Source organism: Lycium ferocissimum, chromosome 3 (genome assembly GCF_029784015.1).
Source record: "Lycium ferocissimum isolate CSIRO_LF1 chromosome 3, AGI_CSIRO_Lferr_CH_V1, whole genome shotgun sequence".
Lineage (NCBI taxonomy): Eukaryota > Viridiplantae > Streptophyta > Magnoliopsida > Solanales > Solanaceae > Lycium > Lycium ferocissimum.
The window spans coordinates 68,748,821-68,771,597 of record NC_081344.1 but is presented as its reverse complement, the minus strand read 5'-3'; the positions used below and the strand labels follow the sequence as shown (position 1 = coordinate 68,771,597).

Sequence of the window (22,777 nt, the reverse complement as noted above, 5' to 3'; positions counted from 1 at the left end):
AAATTATTTACAACTCTTTCAGCAAAAGTCTTAGCTAGCTTGTCTATAGGAGAAGGTAGATAAAACGAGGTGTAGGACCTGTCTTTAGAATCCAAGACTTTTAAGCTTAGGTTCTATGTCCTTTTTCTCCTCCCACTTGGCTTCAAGCGACATAGTATATACCCAAAGGGACTAATTTGGATCATATTCACGATAAATTATATCCAATTCTTTACCCCCAATACTCTAGGAGAGAATCCCTCAATATGGACAAAATGACCCAATATTCAATTTATCACCATACTTAGGGTCCATTCTCAAATTATTAAAACCTTGTGTTTCTCCTCCCCTCCTTCCTTCACCAAGCTCTTTATCCCTAAAGATTCTTTGTACTACCCTCGGAATATTAAGCCTGAGGTTTTAAAATTGAAATCATTACTGATAATAGTTCTATGACAACACACTCTTCTATGTTGTTCCTTTACTCTATTTTTGTACCACCCCATTTGGAGAACTTTGAGTTCACTCCTCTCTATAAATTTGAGAAACGGGATCAAGGAAACTATTAGAACGATCTTTATAACCATTCATTGTGACGATACAAGAACTCATAGAAAAGTATCAGCAGAAGGATTAAAACTCGACTGAATTTCTTGATCACTTAACAAACAACAAATTGTCTAAATATAAATATTCCTTTGCGGCTATTGTAGTCAAATCTAGACATAACAGACATTAACAGTATAGGCAGAACTTAAGTGAAGAATGAATTCAAGATTTTGCCACCTTAATTGCATAAAAATTGGCGACTTTAGAGTTATAAAAGAAACTCTACATAGTAATAGATTATTTCAATATAATTTTGTTCACCTCCTTCATTTGTTCCTTTTCAATGTCAAATATTACTTGGTAAAAAAGATACTGCAACATAATTATTGCAATCAAAGCCTTATAATTTGACATCATATGAAAATGACTAAAGTTTGTCACCAAGTGCATTTAACCTCTTAAAGAAGGTTGTGATAGTCACATGGCTTAAGCCATGAAGAGGTTGACAAGTGTTACAATTTGAGAATGCCAACGAAATGGTAACAAAGGAAAAATCGATATGGAATTCTCCTGGAGTAGTTCATTGAGAAGAGACATCATTTCCCCCCTAAACTTGGCCGCACAACTCATTTTAGCAATTTAACGGACATTTATTTACCCTCCTATTCTTATGTGAGTTGAATTTAATTATCCCCTAAAAATGACGTGGCAAAAGACTTCCTACAAGCACGTGAAGAGGGAAAAAAAACACAAAAACTGATACAAGCTATACACATGTCATCTTCTAATTGGATGGCATACAACTTTACTTATTTAACTAATTTTCTTAATATTTTCTTTCAATTTCAACATTTCTCTTTCATTATCCGTTTTTTTTTTCCTTTTCTTCCTTTCTCTTACTTTCTTTTCTCTTTCTTTATTTGTATGTTCATTGCCATAGCCCATCCGAATAGTTCTTCCCAAATGGGTGAATTTAAAAGGTCAAGAAAATTAAATTAATCCTCCCTCCATATTCAATAGTAGCTTCAACTTTCTCACTTTCCATGGCTGAATATTGAATTCGAAATTGCAGGGAGTTGTGGGAGGGGGAGGGCAATTTGGTAATTTTCAAAAGAGTGAAGGAGTGGGAAAAGTGTTGGAAATTTTGTTAAGAAGCAAAAAAGGAACCCAGGTTTAGTTTGGTGAAGGTGAATCAGAAAGTGTGGTTACAGAGCTATTTGGGAAGATTGAAAAAGGGAAATTCGGTGATGGGATTTTAAAGAAATTACAAGCGGTTCAGATGGAGAATGAGTTTTCAATTTATCATATAAAAATGAAACAAGATTTAGGAATTGGGAGGGGTAAGTTGCAGAAAAATCAGTAGTAATGGTGGAGAAAGAGGTAGGGGTTGAAGAAGAAAGATAGCCATTGTTGTTGATGGAAGAAGAAAGGTGGAGAAAGAAAAAGAAAAGAAAAGAGAGAAAGAGAGAGAGAAAGTAGGAGGAGGAGGAAAAGAAAGAGAAAAGAGAGACTATTTGACATGTTAATGACGTGTCGTTGAGGTGGTGCTTATGTGGCGCGCGTGTATAGCACCTTCCAACCATGAAACTGGTATTGCACGTATAAGGTGGTATTTAATTAACTTCAAAGTTGTTTGGGGGGGTAAATATACGTCCGTTAAGTTAAATTGCTAAAATGAGTTGTGCAACCAAATTTAGGGGGAAAATGATGTCTTTTCTCTAGTTTATTACTCGGGACTTTCATAAAAAAATAAAAAATTCCCCCCCTTTTAAAGACAATTCTCAAAGGGCTGTTGCCTTTTTTTTTTTCTTTTTTTTTAAATGTTCAACTCATTGTGACCGCATACGGGTTTTGACGGACAGACGAGCTTTCACGCCAAAATATCAAACCCTTATATCAATCTCAAAAAATAAAAAAAATTCCGGCATGCACCAGATAACAAATTCATTCACTTCCAGAATTAATTTCACGCCAAAGCAACAAAAATAGTTTGTGACAATTTTAAGAACAACCCAAGAAAGAGTTTCACAACTGTGTATTCAAAATAACGAACACACATAATGGCGGCTCTGATGCCATTATTAGAATAAATCGTGGGGTGAGAACAACAATGCGTACCTTTTAGCGCAGCGGAAGATCATTGAACTCACCACCAAAAATTAGCCCATAGTCGAACTTTGAATCTCTAGGAAACAAAGTTATAATCCACAAACTAAATGTCTTTCTTCTTTTGTGTGTATTGTTGGAAGAAAAAGAGAAGGTTTTCTCTGTTAAAGTGCAAGAGTAGGGAACTACTTTTTCTACGGAAGGAAAAAGAGAAGAAGGAACCAGTTACCCTTAAAAAACTTATTTTGCAGTATTAAATAATGATATGGGCAGTTAACTTCTCTGCAAGAAGTTATTTTTCTTTAATCTTCTATTTCTATCCCTTCTAAAGGATTGGGTCAGTCCATACGGAGCGACCCACGACCCAATATCCAAAATGTACAAGAGTCGATTGTTGTTATATGACTAGGTTAGTTAGCAAGATATAATGTCTCAATGAAAACAACAACATTAGAAAGTAGTTAAAAGGATATTGATGTATATTTTTTTTGAAAACAGGTAAGTTAGAAAGATCTTGATGTATATCATGCAAGTTTCTAACAAACATATCCTCGGCTATATAGTAGATATATCTCAAATTCTCCATGTCATTAAATCCTTTAGATATCTTTATGGTTTACACAATCAACTGGAGTTGGATACGCATCTAGATTAATTAAATTGGTGGATTTCGAACATTAGATGTTTAAAATAAAAAATAAAAAACTATAATTTTTTACTTAAATTAAAGAATCAAATTGGGTTTCCTTTAGCTGAATGACATGAAAAATGAGTTGTTCACTCTACATTCATCAAGAGAAAATGTTACAATTGCAAGCTCCTCTTCGATTGGAGAGATTCCAAGAGTCAACGATCAACTATCCATTGTCAAGATTGATACTGTTTGACCAACTGACGATGATAAGATTGTTTCATTTTGAATAAGCCAGTGCAAAACTAGTCCTTTTTCATATGAGCTAGAGCTACATTGGGAAGCCATTTTTGAACTATTCCCTCTGTCCTAAAATAGTTGTCACTTTTCGCTTCTCGAGATTCATTTCTAAGCTAAATTGATTAAATTAATTTAATAGTTTAAAATTAAAATTTAGATATTCAAACACTACACGAAAAAATACTAGTATAAGTTGCGATGCTTCTTATAGTAATACAGTGAGAAAATACATCATAAAAAATTGGTCAAAATTCAAATAATTTGATTCATGAGAAGTAAAACGTGACAAGTATTCGAGATTTTTGTACCAAAAACAAAATGAAGGGCAAAAGTTATCTATTTCAAATAGTTGAGGGTAAAATTGCACATTTTCCCTCCAAATAAAATTTCTTTCACTTTGGGCTCTGAGTAATGAAATGCCTAAATTGAAATTGAAGACTTGAAGAATCCAATTTGACATTTCGGGTATGTTTACAAAAAAGTAGCAGTTGCAATTGATCTATGCTTCAGTTATATATGTTCACTTTAGCGTTTGCAATCTACTAATTTGATGTTAAAATCTAATGAAATGTGTCAAAACAGATTCTAAGCTTATTTTTATGAGTTAAAAAGACCAAACAGATAATGTGGTTTAAAAAAAAAAAAAGGTAACCATCCAATCCGACCCATTTAAAAATGGATCAAATATGGATATTATCCACTAAAAATGGATATTCAAATGGATAGTATTGTATGGACATCCACATTAACAATATGCATTTATCTGCTTGTTATTTTTCATGAGTTCATGCTTTCTAGGAGTTTAAGCTTATTTTGGCTTTTAGTTTGTGTTCTCACTTGTTATATCCATATTATCGTCGGCTAACCCATTTTTATACAACTACAACATACCCAATGTAATCCCACAAGTGGGGTCTAGGGAGGATAAAGTGTACGCAGACCTTACCCCTACCTTGGCAGGTAGAGATGTTGTTTCCGACAGACCCTTGGCTCAGAGAAACGCAAATCAAAGCAGTCAGTAAAAGGCTAACCTATTTTTTATCCGTGTTAAATATGGGCAGGTCGGATATTTTATCCGTTTATGTTTAACCAGTTTTCGACCTGCCCGTTTGCCACTCTTGGAGAGAACTCAAGGAAGAAGAAGAAGAGGCAACAGGGTAGTAGAGAGATTAGAGAAGAAGGGGAAAAGGAGATTTTTTTTTCTTTTTTCATACTAAGGCGTAATACAAGGGCGTATATATGTGGCCTAATATATTGCTATCACTTATGCGAATCTACTATTCTTAGCTAACTAATACTTTAGCTAGTTATTTTTGCCAGCTCATGCATCATTGTAAGGTGATGAATTCCTACACCTCACTTAATAACTATTGCGCTCGCGTCAACATATGTTGTTAAGAAGTACTGATGGAAGATTTTCTTGCTGTAAAAATGCAATTAATATACATTAGCAATGTTATTTTGACACTCGGAAACAGCCGCCCTACCTTTGACACTGGCTTCTTGTTGTTGTTGTTGTTGTTGTAATGTTATTTTGACACTGGATATTAGCTATATGTTAAATAGATTTGTTTACTGTTGCATCCATTAGGACTGTGTGGAAGTATCCAGTGTGGGTATGGCAAGTTTTTATTTTTCTTTAGTGTATTTTTAAGAGTCAGCACGAAATACCCATTCTGATATCATACACGTTCAATATGGGTATCTCAAGGAAAATTAAAATATCCGTATAACATAGATATTAAGAGGAAAGAGTTTACTAATTTCAACTAGAATGCACTCTTTTTGTTTTCTTATGTTGATTTGACATTTGTTAATAGATGATCTGTCCAGATAGTTTTGAGATTCTTTACTTCGTTTTATATTATTATCCATTTTCTACAGGTTCTTGGGGATTACGGTTTTAAGTGATTCTTTCGTTCTAATGTTGATTTGAGAATGTGAGTGACAGTTCCAGATAGTCAGTTGTGTTCAGATAGTTTGGAGATCCCTTACTTTGTATTATTGCTTATTTCTCAGGTTCTCGGTGTTTATTTTTATATGATGCCTCCTGAAGGAAGAAAGCATCGTGGAAGTTTGCCTCCTGACTTTCTTAGCAATCTTCCTGATAATCTAATCGATCTCATTCTGATGTGTTTGCCTTGTGACGATGCTGTGAGGACAAGCATCTTATCGAAGAAGTGGAGGTATAATTGATGTATGCGTACGGAGTTTGCGCTTAATGAATGGGATGAGGAATCACCGGAGGTCAAATTTACGAATATTATCAACCAGCTTTTGACCCATCATGAAGGACCTATTACTAAGTTTACCCTCGACATTCATTCTCTGGAAATTAGCTGTCCTAAGATTGACGACTTCATATATTTTCTCACTATGAATGACATCCAACATCTTGTTCTTCGCTTTCCATCGAATAAGCCATACAAAATTACTTTTTCACTTTTCACATGTTTGCAGCTGAGGCATCTAACTCTTCATGATTGCTTCCTACATCCTCCATCATTCTTTAAAGAATTTGATATGTTAATTAGCCTGGAACTATGTAAAGTCACAATTTCTTCTGAATTGCTTGAAAGTTTAATATCTAAATGCCCGTTGCTTGAGCAGCTGGTGCTGAAAAACACAGAAATTCTAGCCACAATTGAAATTAATGCCCCCATGCTGAGATCATTTGATTTCAAGGGCAGTATAAGTTCTATCTGTCTAAAGAATGTCCCTTGTCTGGCTAAAGCATCTCTGATATGTGATGACAGTTTTATGGTGGCAGACTATTATTTTGGTTTTGCAGAGTTTTTCGAGTCTTGTTCTGCTCTCGAGCACCTGCACATGACCTGCGAGTTTTCTGTGGTAGTTGTTGTTTCATTACTTCATTGTTATGCAATTGGACTTCTTTTGGGCTGACTCATCTTGAATTTTGGTATTTATTATTTCCTCGATGAAACATGAACCACATGACGTCGTAGCAACAAGGCTTCCTTTTGATATTAACAGTGTCAAACGTTTTTACCTGCCTGTGGTTTATCTGGTGGAATCATATCAGCTCTCATGTGCCCTGTGCTTGATAAGAAGCTTCTCATATTTAGAATATCTCGAAATTGCGGTTTGACCCCTTTCTCTTTCTTATTTAATGGATTTTTTCAAACTTCTTAAATCCTAAATTATCTGAGAGTTGACTTCTTGTTATCTCTCTTAGGTTTACAATGATGATGAAGATGATGGTTCTATGGTAGAATCTCTTGAACTCGAGCGTTTCTTAGGTGTGCCTCAAGAAAGTTAAGCTAGACCGCGTTACAGGAACAACGACTGACATGCAACTTATCAACCTTTTGTTAGCCAGGTCTCCAATGTTGGTGAGAATGGTAATTGATACATGGCTTCTATATGATGAACCTCTTGACACAAGATTAAATGCATTCGCTGAGATATTAACACTTTGGCGTGCATCACCTAAAGCAAAAGTAGTCTACACAAAGAGCCTTTAATGAGATCATCATGATCTTTGGATGAAATGTTTTGGAAGGTAAAAATTGAATAGATAGAAACAAATGCTGATGTAATAGTACAACAATGGTTTTCCTTTCTGGATGTTTTGATTAGTTTGTTCCGTAATAACATTGTCATTACATGTTAAGGTTTTTTTTTTACATTTAGTGCCTGCTCATGAATAATTTATGGAATGTGACATGGGCATGAAGAATTTCCCCGAGCCCAATGTGCGATGTGTGGATTAGGTAAATGTAACGGGTTCAAATCTTGCTGGAGAGAAAACCTTGGTATTTAAGTGTAGAAGGGTTGATGTGTGGGTTCATTATCCACCGAATTTCAAACAATGCGCCCTCGAGGATTTTCGGTTATAAAGAAAAGACATACACATGAATTTTATGGCAGTTCCTTGTTTATGGCAAGCTTGAAGCACTTCTTCTCGGCCATGGAGATCTGATACTGGTATGAATTTTATAGTTTGTCCACTAGCTAGCACATATGCAAGTTTTAAAAAGAAAATACAAAATATGGTATAAGATGTGTTATTCATTTAATCTCCTATCTTATGCAGTTTATTCTGTTTTCATAGCAGTTACGTTGTCCTTTCAATCCTTTTAACTGGTTGGACTAGAAATTGCACAATGTACTAATGTCGATTTGTATACATTATTTTCTTATTTTTCGCATAATTAATGTATATAATTAGCATAATTTTCCGACCAAGCAGTAATAACTATAACAATAAAGTCATAAAATTCTTTTTGATCACATTAAGGTAATTGAATTTTACCCTCTATAACAATAAAGTCACTAAATTTTATCCAGTATAACAACAAAATTACCCACTAAGGAGACTATACTGCTATAGTGGATATCCATTTTGTGATGTTATTGTTATATTGTGTAATTAAAGTTCAATTACTCTAACGTAATAAAAATAATTTAGTAATATACTACTAAAATGAAATATGTTCAATGATCATATGTGGAATTTTAGTTTTAACCACATTTAAGACTTCTCACATCTGATATCCTTATTCCATGCACAATAAATCAGTACTTCCACCAGAGTAACTTAATGAGACACTGCCATAATATCACTAATATTTTATTTATTAACAAGAAGATAACATAAAAAGGAGAGCTTGATTAGTAAAAACTCAAAGTTTATAGCACATTACAAGCACCAACATATGTTATAGTCTCTAATTAAAATGCAGTCATTAGAGTTCAACACCTATGCTGGCAGGCGAACCATCATTTGACCTTGCATTACACTGCAAATCAAAGAAAGAAAGAGATATTTGTGAGACGAGTTTAACTTGTATATACTGACAATAACTATCACGTCACCCAAAAGATAACTACTGATAATAGCGTAAAAGAAATTGCACTGACAGTGCATATAAATTAAATCCTTGTGGAATTATAAGGATTTACAAGACTCACCTCTTTACATAATAATAACAGAAATCTGCCAAAACGAATGTTTGAACAATTTCTGCCAAAATGATCATTGGTATCCACAAGAAGCCTCCTCCACCCAAAGACAGATATGAACCTGCTGTATCATAGACCTGCATATGAATACACTCAGAGACTATAAGTATTGACGAATTCTGAATTATTTTAAGTCTATAGTTATGAATTTTGTTACATATTTTAGAATTTTGTTCATACACACATCTCACAAAAGCAGTGAGTGCAATTGCATCCGCCTCTGGTTATAGGGTTTCGACTCACTCTAACATGGGAAAGTGTAAAAATAGAGTTGAATCCGGAACTTTTAATCAATGGATATGAAGTGTCATTGAACTCATTACTTGCGACAATTGGTGCGAATAAAGTGTTCATTGTAGAACTTTTGTTCACACACACGTACAAACACATGCACATTTACAATATACATATATATACACATATTATTGTTTTCGAAAACAGTGAGTGCAGCTACTGCCGCCCCTAGCTAGTTATAGGACTTCGACTTACTCCAACATTGTGAGCCGTTTATGCAACCCTTTTTTCAGCAATAAGTTTGGAATCCAATCTCGAGGGAAGAAATTAAGGTTCGGGGGAGGTAAAATTTGCACAATTTGTTGTATTTAGGTCAAAAGTTATAAGTACAAGATAATACTCCAAAACTAACCTTAATGATCCAATGAGCACAGCTGAAGAATCTTGAAACGCCCAACGCAAACACATAATGAGGTGTGAATGGCTCAATAATCTGAAATACAAGAATGGGAAACACTATTGGTACTTCATTCAGCAAAAATTAAGAACACATGAATTCAAACTTTTTTTCTTTTCTTTTCTAATTCATGTGGGGGACAGAACAGATGTATATGTACCTTGACATTCTGCATCAAACGAAGCTGAGGCAGCACTGAGATGCCTTCTATATATACAGCAAAAGCCCAAAGTATACTAATAATAAGATTATTTGTCCGAGGATGGATAAAGAAGGCTATCGCCAAAGAAGGTACTATCTGTAGAGAGAATAGCATGATCCAGAAAGCAATGTCATTACTCATGAAGCAATTTTACTTGCACATAAATCACTTACAATGGGTACTTGACAACTATCTTGCTTCAGCTAGAATAAAGTTATCGTGACCAAGACAGTCAGGAGGATCAGGGGCGGAGCTACTTGTAATGAAGAGGCTCAATTGAATCCCACCGGTCGAAAAATTATACTGTGCAAATAGGGTAAAAACTATTCTTCTTCCTGTGTATACATAAATTATTGAATCCTTTTGACATAAGAGAAACTTCTAGTGCAACGATAAAGATCATTCAAGATTTGAACTTGAAATCTAAGGCAATTTGTGTGCCTCTTTTACGACTATACTAGAAGCTTCGCTTTGTCAATGTGATTCAACAATTTACACTACATGAATTTTTTTTTGTTTTTTACCCTATTTACACAGTAACTAAGACCCTCCGGGCTAAGTAGCTCTGCCCCTGCTCCCAAATTTACTATGTTTGTGGTGTTGCTAATAAGTTTAGAATCAATAAAGGGGTCAACAGAAAACATGAGTTCTATTTCAACAAAAATCATAAGAGAAAAAAGCCCAAGGGTGGAAGGTATCAACAACTTACCACAATATATTTCTTCATGTTATCCAAATCTGCCATGTAGGATGACTTCAACTTGTACTTCATCATAAATATAAGCCAGAATGTTGCGACAAGAGTGACAAGGTCTAGTATAGTATGGATATCTCCTTCAATTTGAAGGCTACAAAATAGTCGTACAGATAAAAATGTTGCAGTCAGCTGTTGAGTCTTCAATGAAAGGCCTAAGCATAGCAGCAGCAGCATCAACAGAGAGATGTTAGAAGAATGTTGAAAGAGAAAGTTGAACCTTATTTGCAAAGAGTTTACGTTGTACACACTGACAGTGTAAAATATATTTACACAATCAAGTCACTTTAAAGATAAATGCAAGTAACTATTTAATAGCATTAATGAAATCGTAAATAACCTGCTCTCACAAGTTAAATTACACAAACAATATAAGAAAACCATTATACTGCCCGTGTATATAACTTAAATCAATTTGCAAAACGTTGACGAATGAATAAATTATCTAATGATTTGTGAGTTGAAAAAAAAAAAAAACAAAAAAGTGGCATACGAGTTATGAGATATTCAGGCACTTCCAGTATTCAGTTGTACACACACACACACACATAGACAAAAATTAAGGCTCATAACTTCCAATTATTTAGAACCTTTTGGAATCTAGTTGTGGAAACACTTTGCAAGCAAATATGCACCAGAATGCCAATTCTATTTGCTTGGCCTTGGCCCTTTTTCTTGCTGCAGCAAATTGTTGGCTATTGCAATAGATTTCAAGTTTTCAACTACAAAAGTACAGCTGTTATTCTTCCTTGTAAATAATTGTGTCGTCCTGACGAAATTGGATTCAGCTCAACTCATTCTACAGAGTACCTACTACCTCCCACATGCAGAGGTATCAAGTAACTTCGTCCATTAACGCTTGGACAAATAGGAATAAATCATCAATTATTTTTGGACCTAAGATTCTCAATCCACTTCATTGACCGTTGCTCTCTTGGATGATCTATGAAGTTCTCTCTTGGATGATCTTTGAAGTTTTAAACTGCAAGTCAGAAAGGTATCTTGATTGCTACACAATATTTTTTTTGTAATATTCCTTTGACACAATTTCTACTTTCATTTTTTCCTCTAAAAAAAGCCTTTCTCAAAATTTGACACCTCTATACAAAAAAATAATTATCAGAACAAAGATATTAACAAAAGGGACAAATTAATGTATTATAACAAGTATATATAATAATTAGTACCAGAGCAAGTCTTGTGTGTGGTCAACTTGTAAATCAAGACCAAGATGCCAACAAAATGGGCAAATTCAGCTAAAACAAAGAAGTGGTTGTGTTCATGGATGAGTAGTTTGAGAGTGACCAGTAAAGTCAGGACAGTGAAGACACCCAAGAAAGTCTTGACTTTGTTAGACTGCTTTCTAACCCATGAAAACAGTTTCTGTAATGGCTTTTGAACTCCCTTCTGACCCATCTCTTCTCTCTCTGCTCCTTCTTTCTTTGTCTTCTTCTCTAATAATCAATATTAGTACAAAGAGACTTTATAAATGTATGTATAAATAAAGTTTGTTTTAGATGGGGGTTGGTATTTGACTATTTGGTAGTGTTTTAATTGAGAAGTGTGGGAGATCAAGATTTAAAATTAGCCCATGACACAGCCAAAAATTTTCATTTGAAGGATTTAAAATAGAAAATAAGATAAATATTTAATTGAACAACTTAAGGAAATAATATATTATATTTATATAAAAAATTGTTTTATTTATATAATATAATTTTCAACAAAAATTATAGCAGTAAACTTGGGCTTAACTTTGTTTGTGTGAGCTAGTTCTGCACCTGATAGTAGCAAAAAGATTACTACTTCCCCCATTCTAACATAAATGAATTTTTTGAGCTTTTTTGTGTGCAATATAAGTGATTTTTTCAAAGATTAAAAGGTTATTAATTAAATTTTTATAAAGTTAACCTTTTTTAAAAAAAAAAAAAAATCCCGGCTCTCATTATTTCAACTTTTAAGAAAAATTTGGGAAAAGCTATAAGGTAATTTAGTCAAATAACACTTTAATTAATATCATTAGTTAGATTTGTTAATGGTTGTGCCACACCCCCAAAAAATTCATTTATTTTGGAATCGAGAAAATATCTACCTAAAATTTTGAAGTGGTTCGTGTGCTTGTTCATATTATAACGTCCCTAGTTCAAACCAAAATAAAGATTATGGTAGGATGATACCCATGGTAAAATTTGCCAAATCATTATGAATTATCACAATATAAAAATTAAACCTCTTAAACTTAATTATTCTTTCTGCTGACAAATACAAGTAATTAACAACCATTTGCATTGATACAATTAAACCTCTTAAACTTAAATAAAGATGGGAAGTGATAGTAATAGTGACTCAAGTTGACGTAGCAGCACCAAAGAGGAAGAGACACGTTGGTTTTGTTCATAACATATGGCTTACGTGCATATAATTAATATACTTTTGTCCCCTACCTCATGCTTTCATTTTTTATTTTATTTATTTATAATATTCTTTCATAACTTCTTCAATTACTATAGGTTGATATATTGTTTTTTTATTTCTTCCAAAATCCACTTATCCCAAAAATAGTGGATAAAGTTTGGATTTGGTAGTTGGAATTGTCACCTTTCTCTTTAATTCGGAGTTGTTTTTAGGTAAGAATTAGTTGGTTCACTTCACCCACGAAGATTTGGCGTTTTTCGTAATTTAACACTAAAAAAATAGTAAAAATAATAAAAAATAACTTTTTTTAATAAATTTAAAGTAATATTTTAAATATATTCTTGAATAGTTTTTCTTTAAATTTATCAAAAATGAATACTTTTAATTTTCCGTAAAATATTTTAACAAATTCTATCTTTTAGATTTGAAGAGAACTGTCCCAAAAAAGATTGAACCAGAAAAACTAGAAAAGATATATCAAATTCTAAAAACTGCACTAGAAGCTAAAATAGCATAAGTTGCACTAAAAAACTTCACCAAACGAGATCAAAAATAGCAACTACAAAAATTACATCTGCATCAAGTTTACACTAGTTCTTTTTTCACAGTGCCTGTCAAATCCAATAAACAAAGTTTATTAAATATTTGTCAGAGACCAAAATTTCTTACTTTTGTTAAATTTAAAGAATCAAAATTACTTAGGAATATGTTTAAAGGAATACTTTGAACCTACCCCAAACATAAGTGACCATTTTATTTTATTTTCTACCCAAAAATAAGATTGATCAAACACAAATCATTTTACAAATTCTAACAAAACTTTTTTTTAGTTATTTGATTAAACACAAACTCTGCTAAAATGTATCTCTAAAAATTCATTTTGACAAAAGCCAATTTCAAATAATCAGATTTAGAAAGTTTAGTTTAATCATAATTTAAAAGCTTAGTCTAACCTATCAAATAAGAACTGTTTTATTTATAACCCTCGTGCAACACGTGAACACCCCAGTTTTAGAAGAAAGTCAATAGGGCCTGGCATTTTTCTTTAAAAAAAAAAAAACGAATATTTAAATCAATTTTTTCTTGGAGAAAGTAAATTGGATCTGGATGGTTTTCTTTAAGGGATATTTATTAATGTGATCTGAATCTTCACATAATCCAAAATATTCTTTTCCACGATTATCATCAGAAATCTTTTTTCATCGACTTAAAGCAACTCAAGTTAAGTTGACAAAGTAAATATTATACAAACAATACTTAGTTCTCATTCGACAGAGGAGAAATATAAATTTAATTCACTAACTGTATTAAATTATTACTGAAATTACCATTTGATTTAGTTCACTAATAATGTCTACAATATGTATTTTCAGCTCAATAAAATAAATATTATTTTATGTGATCCGGAGGTCACGGGTTCGATTCGTGGAAACAACCTCTTACAGAAACGTAGAATAAGGCTGCGTACAATATAGACTCTTGTGGTCTGGCCCTTCCCGAATTTCGGACATAGCGAGAGCTTAATCCACCAGGCTGCCAACCTTTATCCGTCTGATGAAGTTCGTTAGTGGAGAAAGACATATGTGCTCCACTTCGTTAACCATAAGGGCATTCTTGTGCCAATAAACAAACGAAGGGCATAATTGCTCTATTTCTAATCACGATTCACGGGTATATTTGCTCCACTTACTTAACGAAAAAGAGTACTTATTCACTATTTCTTGTTTTTCTAAAACGTTCACTATTTTGAAACAAATTTAATTGCCACAACGACTGATACTCGGGACCAGTGGTGTGTTTTGTGTGTGGGGGGTGGGGGGGGGTGGGGGGGTTGAGTATTAAAATCTTTTAGATCCATTAATTTTAAATGTTTTATTGATTTTGAATAGAATGAATTCAATCTAGAGAGATTTGCAAATGGAACATCAAAGTCTTGCAAAAGATATGTTCACTCCCCTAGACTTGGTGTTGTCATTAAGCCTAAACATGGAGTTGATGTTTCTCTCGAGAAGTTAAGAGTTTGTGAGTTAAGTGCTATGGACGTGATTTAAGTGCTAAACATGGAGTTGATCTGCCAAGATTCCTGACAACACCTATCTATGAGAACTTGTAATGATCCGCTAGGACTTGTGAACAATTTGTTTAAATGATACGACACAAAATATATTGAAGTCTTGACAATCCGTCAAGAATCGTGGCAAGACAAATATTCATATATTCATCTTAACTTTTAGTGATCGGCTAAGATTTGTAGCAAAGTTTTGTCCACAAGATCTAAATTTTGAAAGGGCGAAAAAAAAAATAAAAAAAAATGTTTACCTACGGGATTGAAACCAGTGACACAAAAATAATTGGAAGACCAGAAAATGAGTAAAAAAAGGTAAAAATACCAACTGAGCTAAGGTCGGATTATTATTAGATATCACTATATTTCTTTATATATTAAGCACACCCTCACAAGTTCCATTACAAATAAAAAAATTGTATGTGGTAATCTTCAAAGACTGGTATAGTAGTGGATTGAGATCAACCTAAAGAACAATATGGCTGAGGCTAATAAAATAGTTGGTTGAGATCAGCCTCAACAATCAACCATTTGGTTATGACAAATACGGTGAGACACAAAACCATAAGAATAACTGAGGCAGCAAGAAAAGAGTTCTCACTTCATATCAAGAACTATCAGCAAAAGCCAATAGTGGACTGGAAACACCTTTCTATATAGAGGTAAAATGTAAACTAACCAACCATAATCGTAGTTCATTACCAAACTATTACATTTATGCCACATTGCTTTTTTGTGCTAAGTACAATGCTCAATCTTCAGATGAGTTACAAACACCTTCACCTACAGACTACAATCGTGTTTCCCCCACCATCTCTTCACATAACTTCTGATACTAACTGTTATGCCGGACCAACAAAAAGCACTCGACCTATTTCAAGCAACATAGATGATATAGCAGAATTGTGGAAGACGTCTGCTAATCATACCTTTGACGTTTGGGATCCAGGGGGCAAGAAAGACTCCCACCACCCGGACTCATACTTTGGGTATGGTGCTGTCCATTTTTCAGGCTTTTCAAACTCAAGATTAACAGGAGTACATGCCAAAGCTTCTTCTAAACTGTCAGCCTCATAACTCTCTTGTAAAACTCTGTCTAGCCTCAATTTCATGAACCTGCAAGTTTCGAAAAACAGATCAGGAGATATATAGAGAATGTGCAACTTTACCCCTCTGCTATACGAAATATCTTAAATTTACCATCTTTAAACTTGGGGTCATTCATACCCTTGCTGCTAGCAAATCTTCTCGTAATTGCCCTTGTCTTTACGGGAACTCCAGCATGGACTGGGTGGTTCCACGTATCAAAATACTTGAGGAGAAAAGACCACTTTTTACTCCTCTACTTTTCTATGGTTTAAAATTACCTACCGTTATAATTGAGGTTGGAGTTTCATCAGGGTCAAGGGCAAGCACGAGATGATTTTGCCATCGTTAAAGATATGAACGACCCTAAAGTCTACCAAATGGTAAAACTAAGATATCTCGTATAGTATAGGGGTATTTTTAACCTCTTTCACGTGATGATAACTTGCTTATCAAAAAAATTAGTGTCCCAATTATTTAACAATGACAGCGCCTTACGTGATCCATGGGCCATTCGTTGAAACAAGTGCTACAGCAGGTCTCTTGAGTCTCTTGGTGATATTAGGGAACTTGTCCAAGAACTTGGGCTCAACTATAAGCCAGAAATCCGTTTCTTTGTTGCGCTCTTCATACAGGCGACGACGCTCAAACAATTGCTCCTGGAAATGCTCCTCTTCATCCAACATAAATTTGGCATTGGCAACAAGAAAATAGTACTTCTTCCTTTCCGTCTCTTGCTGTATATACAACAGAATACCAGCGTCAACATTTCTAACACTAAACTAAAGCAAATGACGCCAAATAGGAAGTAATCCAAATTTTGGGATAATTACATTTTTGGATCTCTCAAAAAAATAATAGCCAACAAATGTATAGGTTTGTTTATTAAAGTATAAATATATATATATATATATATATATATATGTAAGTATATATATATATATACACACACACACATATAATATATATATATATACATATACACACACACACACATATAAAATATACATAGTTATATATACATATAATATACATAGTATAGATATATATATTTTGGCCGTAAATACGGACCAAAAATGAAAAAAGCCCTTAAATTCTGTATTTTCCTTTTTTACTTAAATGACTTATGACGGATGACCAGCATAAACATTCATAGCAAGTGAGAGTAGGTCTAATGAAAGAACAGGAACTACATATCCTGATCCTCTAATAGATGGCTATTTTAACTTCGAACTATTCCTCAAAGCCATCACTTGGACCTCCTAAGCGCACTAATATCCATATTGCCAAACCAAAAATGAACTCATTTTTGATCAGAGAAAGAACTAGTGCAATCACTTAATCAACACAGTCAGCCACAGCTCAATCCCAAATCAGTAGGGAGTTTCCATATGAATCCTCTATAACATTCAGCTCTTAGTTCTATTTCATTCAATACTACCTAATTTGCTTTTAAAGGCAAGTTACAGGCTTCACCAATCTCTCACTTATCCCTGCAAGGGTAACTAGTTTAATTCCAGCTAGTGGCAGTGCCTTAATGGATCCTTTGCTACCAATATGTTTTGTTCTTAGCCTGCATTGGTTCCGAGAGAGTTTGGTCTTCTTCTTTTTTGATAACTGTGGTGGCCAGGTCAGCTTGCTCGCACCTCCACTTACTCCAAACGGTACTTGCTATCTCTCACCACACAAGTACCGAGTAACTCTGGACAAATGGGAAGAAACCTGAGATCTTATGGTTCTCAACCCACTTCATTAACCACTAGGCCACACCCTTGGGTGCTAGAGAGTTTGGTAGGCAAAAAAGCACTAGCGCAATTGAGAGTTTCACATTCAAGCACACCAAGCAGGGAAATTGAGAGTAAACGAAGACTATTTGTGCGTTTGGTACGGAGGAAAACATTTTCTCAAGGAAAACAAGTTTTCTAAAAAATGAAAAAAAATGACATCCTTAATGGAAGTGAGAAAACAAGTTCCAGTGCATTAAGCATAAGGTTGCGAGTTTGATCCTTGCTTGCAACATAATTATACATTCTACATTAATAGTGTTCTCCCCATCCTCCAAAACACCCAACCCCCACCCCTATAGGTTTGCCTAAATTACATAAAATGGTTTTGATATAATATTTTCTGCTTACTTACCGATCACCACGAAATAAGTAAGAAACCCACTTATTTTGGAAGAAAACATTTCCTTTCATACCAAACACACCCTATAACTGCTAAACTTTCAGAGAAATTTTAGACATGAATGGAACCCAAAAAGAAGCCATTTTTGTAACAATAAAGAACAGGAGAACTCAATTCCTAATTATACAAAGGTAAATTCTTTCAAATATATATATATATATATATATAAGGGAATCAAGAAAAGAAAACCTTTTCAGCAGGAGCAGATGAATCAACAGCAGCAACAGCCCTCTTAGTAGGTCTACTTAATTTCCAGCCATTACAGTGCTTGATAACAGTGTTGTTAGGTGATGCCAAGAATGGTGAAGATTGTAAAAACAGACAAGGTTTATGAGAATAATGGGTTGGCAAATTGCACAATGAACCAAGATTCAGAGCTGTTGAAGCTAACATTGTTACTAAGAATCAGTGTATTAAGTGTCTGATTTTCTCTATCTTTGTAAGGGTGAGAGAGAAACAAGATGACTTGATAGATAGTGCCAGGTGGGAAAAATACACCAACCTTATCTTAACTCCTTTATCCTACCCCCTTATTTTCTCTCATTAATTAAACCCCTCCACTTACCAAAGTTTATAACTGGCATAATATATAAATATGTAAGTATGCTCTTTAATTTTGGATGTGCACTAATAGAATCCTCAATTTGTATTCACTTTTTTAGTTGAGCACTCTAACTTATAAAATGATCATCTAGACATTTTTAATATTTATGTGTCACATCAACATTTGTGTTTACGTGACCAACTTTATACAAGTTAAGATGCTTACTTGTGCACACTTAAAGTTGGAAGAAATACTTGTCAGCTGAAGTCAAATTTGATAATCTGTTTATGTATTATGCCATCGATTTATGTGACGTACTTTAACTCAACACGGAATTTTTTTTAAAGTTGGAGGACAAAGAACAGCAACATGACAAGAAGATTCCGGTGTAATAAAAATTAATATATATATATATATATATATATATATTTTTTTTTTTTTTATTTTTTTTTATTTATTTATTTTTAATTTTTTTATGTAATCTTAATTATTTTTTTTTTAGCAAATTATTCCCTCTGTTTCAATTTATGTGAACCCATTTGACTGGATACGATATTTAAGAAAGCATGAAGACTTTTGAAATTTGTGATTCAAAATAAGTCTTGAATATTTGTGTAACTGTAACTCATTTCATAAAGTGAATTTGTTTTCAAATTAGAAAAGAGGTCATTCATTTTGTGAACTTAAAAAAAAAATAAGTTGGCATAAATGAAACAATATGAAAGTATATTTTAATATACTTGCTACTTAATTACAAGCATACCTCATGGGGGATAAAGACTTTGTAGTATAAGACGTATAAATTTTGATGTAAAATATAGGGCGTATGCTTAAAATTGAGTGATATTACAGGAGTGATTAGTGTAATTGATTCTTCGTTTATTTGCTTCAAGTGATACTTTATACTCGTGTTTCAGTTTATGTGACTATACCATACCTTTGCCGATCCACTATAATCTCTCTTATGTCAACAGGGTTTATGTAAGCCTAGCAACTGGTTCAAACCGGACCGGTAACCGGTTAGTAAACCGGCCGGTTTCCGGTCTAAAAATCGGAATCGGCCACCGATTCCGGTTAACCGGTTCCAAACATTTAAACCGGAACCCGTACGGTCCAAACCATAAAAAAAAAAAAACTTTTTTATTTTATTTTTTGTATAGTATATATATATATTACGGTATTTATTAGTATATTGTAGGTATATTTATATATGCTATATAAGTTTATAAGTAAAGTTTATATATTTACTAACTAACAGCATATATGTATATATATATTAAGTTATATGCTTAAGTTATACTACATATAATTAAAATATATTAAGAATTTACTTATAATATCAATATACTTAAGTTATAAAATAGAAATTTACAAACTTAGAAAAAACTTAACTTATAAATAACTTAACTAACAGAAAAAACTTAACTTATATGTATTATAACTTAAATAAATATATATGTTTAAGTTATATGTATATTATATATATTTATATAACTTAAATAAATATATATGTTTAAGTTATATGTATACTATATATACTTATACATGTTTTATATATGTTTAAGTTATATGTATATTATATATATTTATATAACTTAAATAAATATATATGTTTAAGTTATATGTATACTATATATACTTATACATGTTTAAGTTATATGTATTATAACTTAAGTTATTTATAACTTAAGTTTTTTCTAAGTTTATAAATTCCTATTTTATAACTTAAGCATATTTATATTCTAAGTATATTTTAGTTATTTTTCAAGTATATAACTTTCTAGTTTTTAATTTAAGTAGATGTATATTATAAGTATATTCTTAGTATATTTTAGGTATATTCCTAACTTGATATAAGTAAAAATATGAACACAAGTAAATAGAAGAAAGCTTAATGAGCCATATATTTTATTCATTTATGGATAACATTTATTTGCAAGTTGTAGTTTTTTTTTAACTTGCAAATAATACATGAGTTGCAAAGAAATAGTAGAATAATAAAATAAAAAAGTGTCAATCATTTGGCTAATATCCGCCATGTCATATTCGGTCATGGAGGTATCTTCAAAATCTTCCATTTGGTCCATTCCACTTGCTATCAAATTTTCAATCTCTTCCTCTTCGCCTTCCATCACTTCTAAGTTTTGGTTGCGTCGCTCCGATCTAATCCAATCGCGAATGCACACTAGTACTTGTAAGCTAAATCCGGATAATGAGTGTCTATGGTCTCCAATTTGTTGTCTTCCTTGGCTAAATGCACTCTTCGAAGCCACAGTTGATATTTGAACGTAAGGATATCTCAAACCATTCTTGAAATCTTTGGATGACTCGCCTTTGTATCTCTTCCACCATGTTAAGATTTCCAAATCATCTAGTTCCTTGATATCCACATTTGGCTGCATCAAATAAAGGTGATATTCATCAAAGTTTGCATTGTTAGAAGGAGCTGGTTGTGAATGTAAAACTTTTAAATTCGACAAACCCTTTAAACCCTTTTTGCTACTTTGAGAAGTAGCAGGGCGTGGAGCAATGGGTGTAACACTTTTTTCTAAATTAGAATAATGACTAAAAACTTTTCTAAACTCAGCATCAATCGCGAGCTCAGCTTCATTTAAAGATGGTTCAACTTCCTCGTCAATTTCTAAATAGTTATAAATTTGGCCAACCAATGCTCTAGTATAAGACATTGTAAAACAAGGATTTAAAAGAGAACCCAATATAAATAAAGTTGGGATGGAAAAAAAAATACTTTTAAATTTTATTGTCATATTAAAAATAGCCGCTTGACCCGGATTTATCTTTATACTCATATAAAACTCTAGATATTTTCGCTAAGTAGGCTAAAATTTCGGTTATCGTGGGATAGAATTATCTAGAAAAAGCAAGAGTTGCATTATAAATTTTTTGTAAAAGTTCAATACATTCCTTAACATCTTCCCAATCGCTAATAATTAACCAATTATCACTATCCGTAATAAAATAGTTGTGAACTTGTTGTATGGGAATCCTATAATCATATGCTTGTTGTAACATAATGTAAGTGTGGTTCCACCTAATGTCAACTTCTACTTGAATTTTCCTAGGTCTAAGGCCATTATCCACACAAGAATTCTTAAAATCTCTCAATTTATGCCTATTAGCATTAAAAAAAAAAAAAAAATCGCATTTCTAACTTTTTGAATAGAATCTTCAAAATAGTTAAGACCATCTCTAAAAAATTAAGTTTAAAATGTGACAATTACATCTCACATGAAAAATATTTTTTAGCGGAGGGTTTAATTCCCTTTTTAAAAGACCAACCGCCTTTGTATTATTAGAAGTATTATCTAAAGCAATACAAAGTGTTTTTCTATAAATGTTAAAAAATTTCATAATAGTTGACATTGAATCCGCTAAAATTTTTTCATCATGAAGTCCTTTCCTTCATCGAGATAGAAAAGCTATAATTCTTTTTTGCATCACCCAATTATCATCAACCCAATGATATGTAATAGCAAAAAAATCTAACTTGTTAAGACTAAGACCCAAATCGGCGGTAAGAAAAACACTACAATTTAAAGAATTAAATACATGGCGTAAATAAAATCTATATTTTTTATACAAATCTATAACATCCGCTCTACAAGTACTTCTAGGAATACTCTCAAATAACGGACTATAACAATGTTGGATATAAGTAATAAACGCCAAACCCGAAGGAAAGGAAAATGGCAAACAATCAAAAGCTACCATTTTAGTTATTTCTACACGCACTTTTTTCTTGTCATACTTAAAATTTTTACCGGTTCGTGAGTCTATTGTCATTTGAATACCCCCCATATTTGAACCCGTTTGCTCTCCCCAAACATCCTTATGTTTATCTCTCATATAATTCGTCAGTGTACCCGTTCCACCATCCTTACTAGTTTGTTGCCTAAAAATAAATTCTTGTCTACATAAATTACATGTAGCTGTTTGTCTTTCCTTATCCTTAGTCATAAATTGCCAAATTTTAGCGGTTGGCTTACGAGTTCTTGGCGGTTTATCTTGTGTATGTGATTGTGCAGGACCTGTATCTCCTATGGGATTTTTGGGGGCATGTGTTTCATCATTATCAATTTCATTAAAATGTCGGTATAATGTTGTTACATTACCCCATGATCTAAAAGTGGATTATTTTCACCAATATCAATACCTAAATTAGGTGTTTCGTTCACAAATGTTTCCTCATTAAACCACCCTTACAATACCACTACTACCGGCACCACGTCTAATCTCTTTTCCATTATTAAATAGAATTAAT

The 22,777-nt window shown here is 33.0% G+C and overlaps 3 protein-coding genes across 3 annotated transcripts; 1 reads left to right on the top strand and 2 right to left on the bottom strand.

Annotated features, from left to right (window-relative positions):
* Nucleotides 1-5,594: 5,594 nt before the first annotated feature.
* Nucleotides 5,595-7,631, top strand: LOC132051216 (F-box/FBD/LRR-repeat protein At1g13570-like). Its single transcript, XM_059442470.1, has one exon. The coding sequence runs from the start codon at nt 5,765-5,767 to the stop codon at nt 6,467-6,469; it is 705 nt and encodes a 234-aa protein (XP_059298453.1). The 5' UTR covers nt 5,595-5,764; the 3' UTR covers nt 6,470-7,631.
* Nucleotides 7,632-8,055: 424 nt separating this feature from the next.
* LOC132051215 (uncharacterized) lies at nt 8,056-11,669 on the bottom strand. The gene is made up of 6 exons (XM_059442469.1): nt 11,386-11,669; nt 10,154-10,353; nt 9,403-9,540; nt 9,198-9,278; nt 8,501-8,628; nt 8,056-8,328 (listed from the first exon to the last, which is right to left on the bottom strand). The coding sequence occupies exons 1-6, from the start codon at nt 11,612-11,614 to the stop codon at nt 8,289-8,291; spliced, it is 816 nt and encodes a 271-aa protein (XP_059298452.1). The 5' UTR covers nt 11,615-11,669; the 3' UTR covers nt 8,056-8,288.
* Nucleotides 11,670-15,261: 3,592 nt separating this feature from the next.
* On the bottom strand, nt 15,262-18,468 carry LOC132050540 (uncharacterized). The gene is made up of 3 exons (XM_059441832.1): nt 18,141-18,468; nt 16,263-16,501; nt 15,262-15,794 (listed from the first exon to the last, which is right to left on the bottom strand). The coding sequence occupies exons 1-3, from the start codon at nt 18,342-18,344 to the stop codon at nt 15,602-15,604; spliced, it is 636 nt and encodes a 211-aa protein (XP_059297815.1). The 5' UTR covers nt 18,345-18,468; the 3' UTR covers nt 15,262-15,601.
* Nucleotides 18,469-22,777: the final 4,309 nt, after the last annotated feature.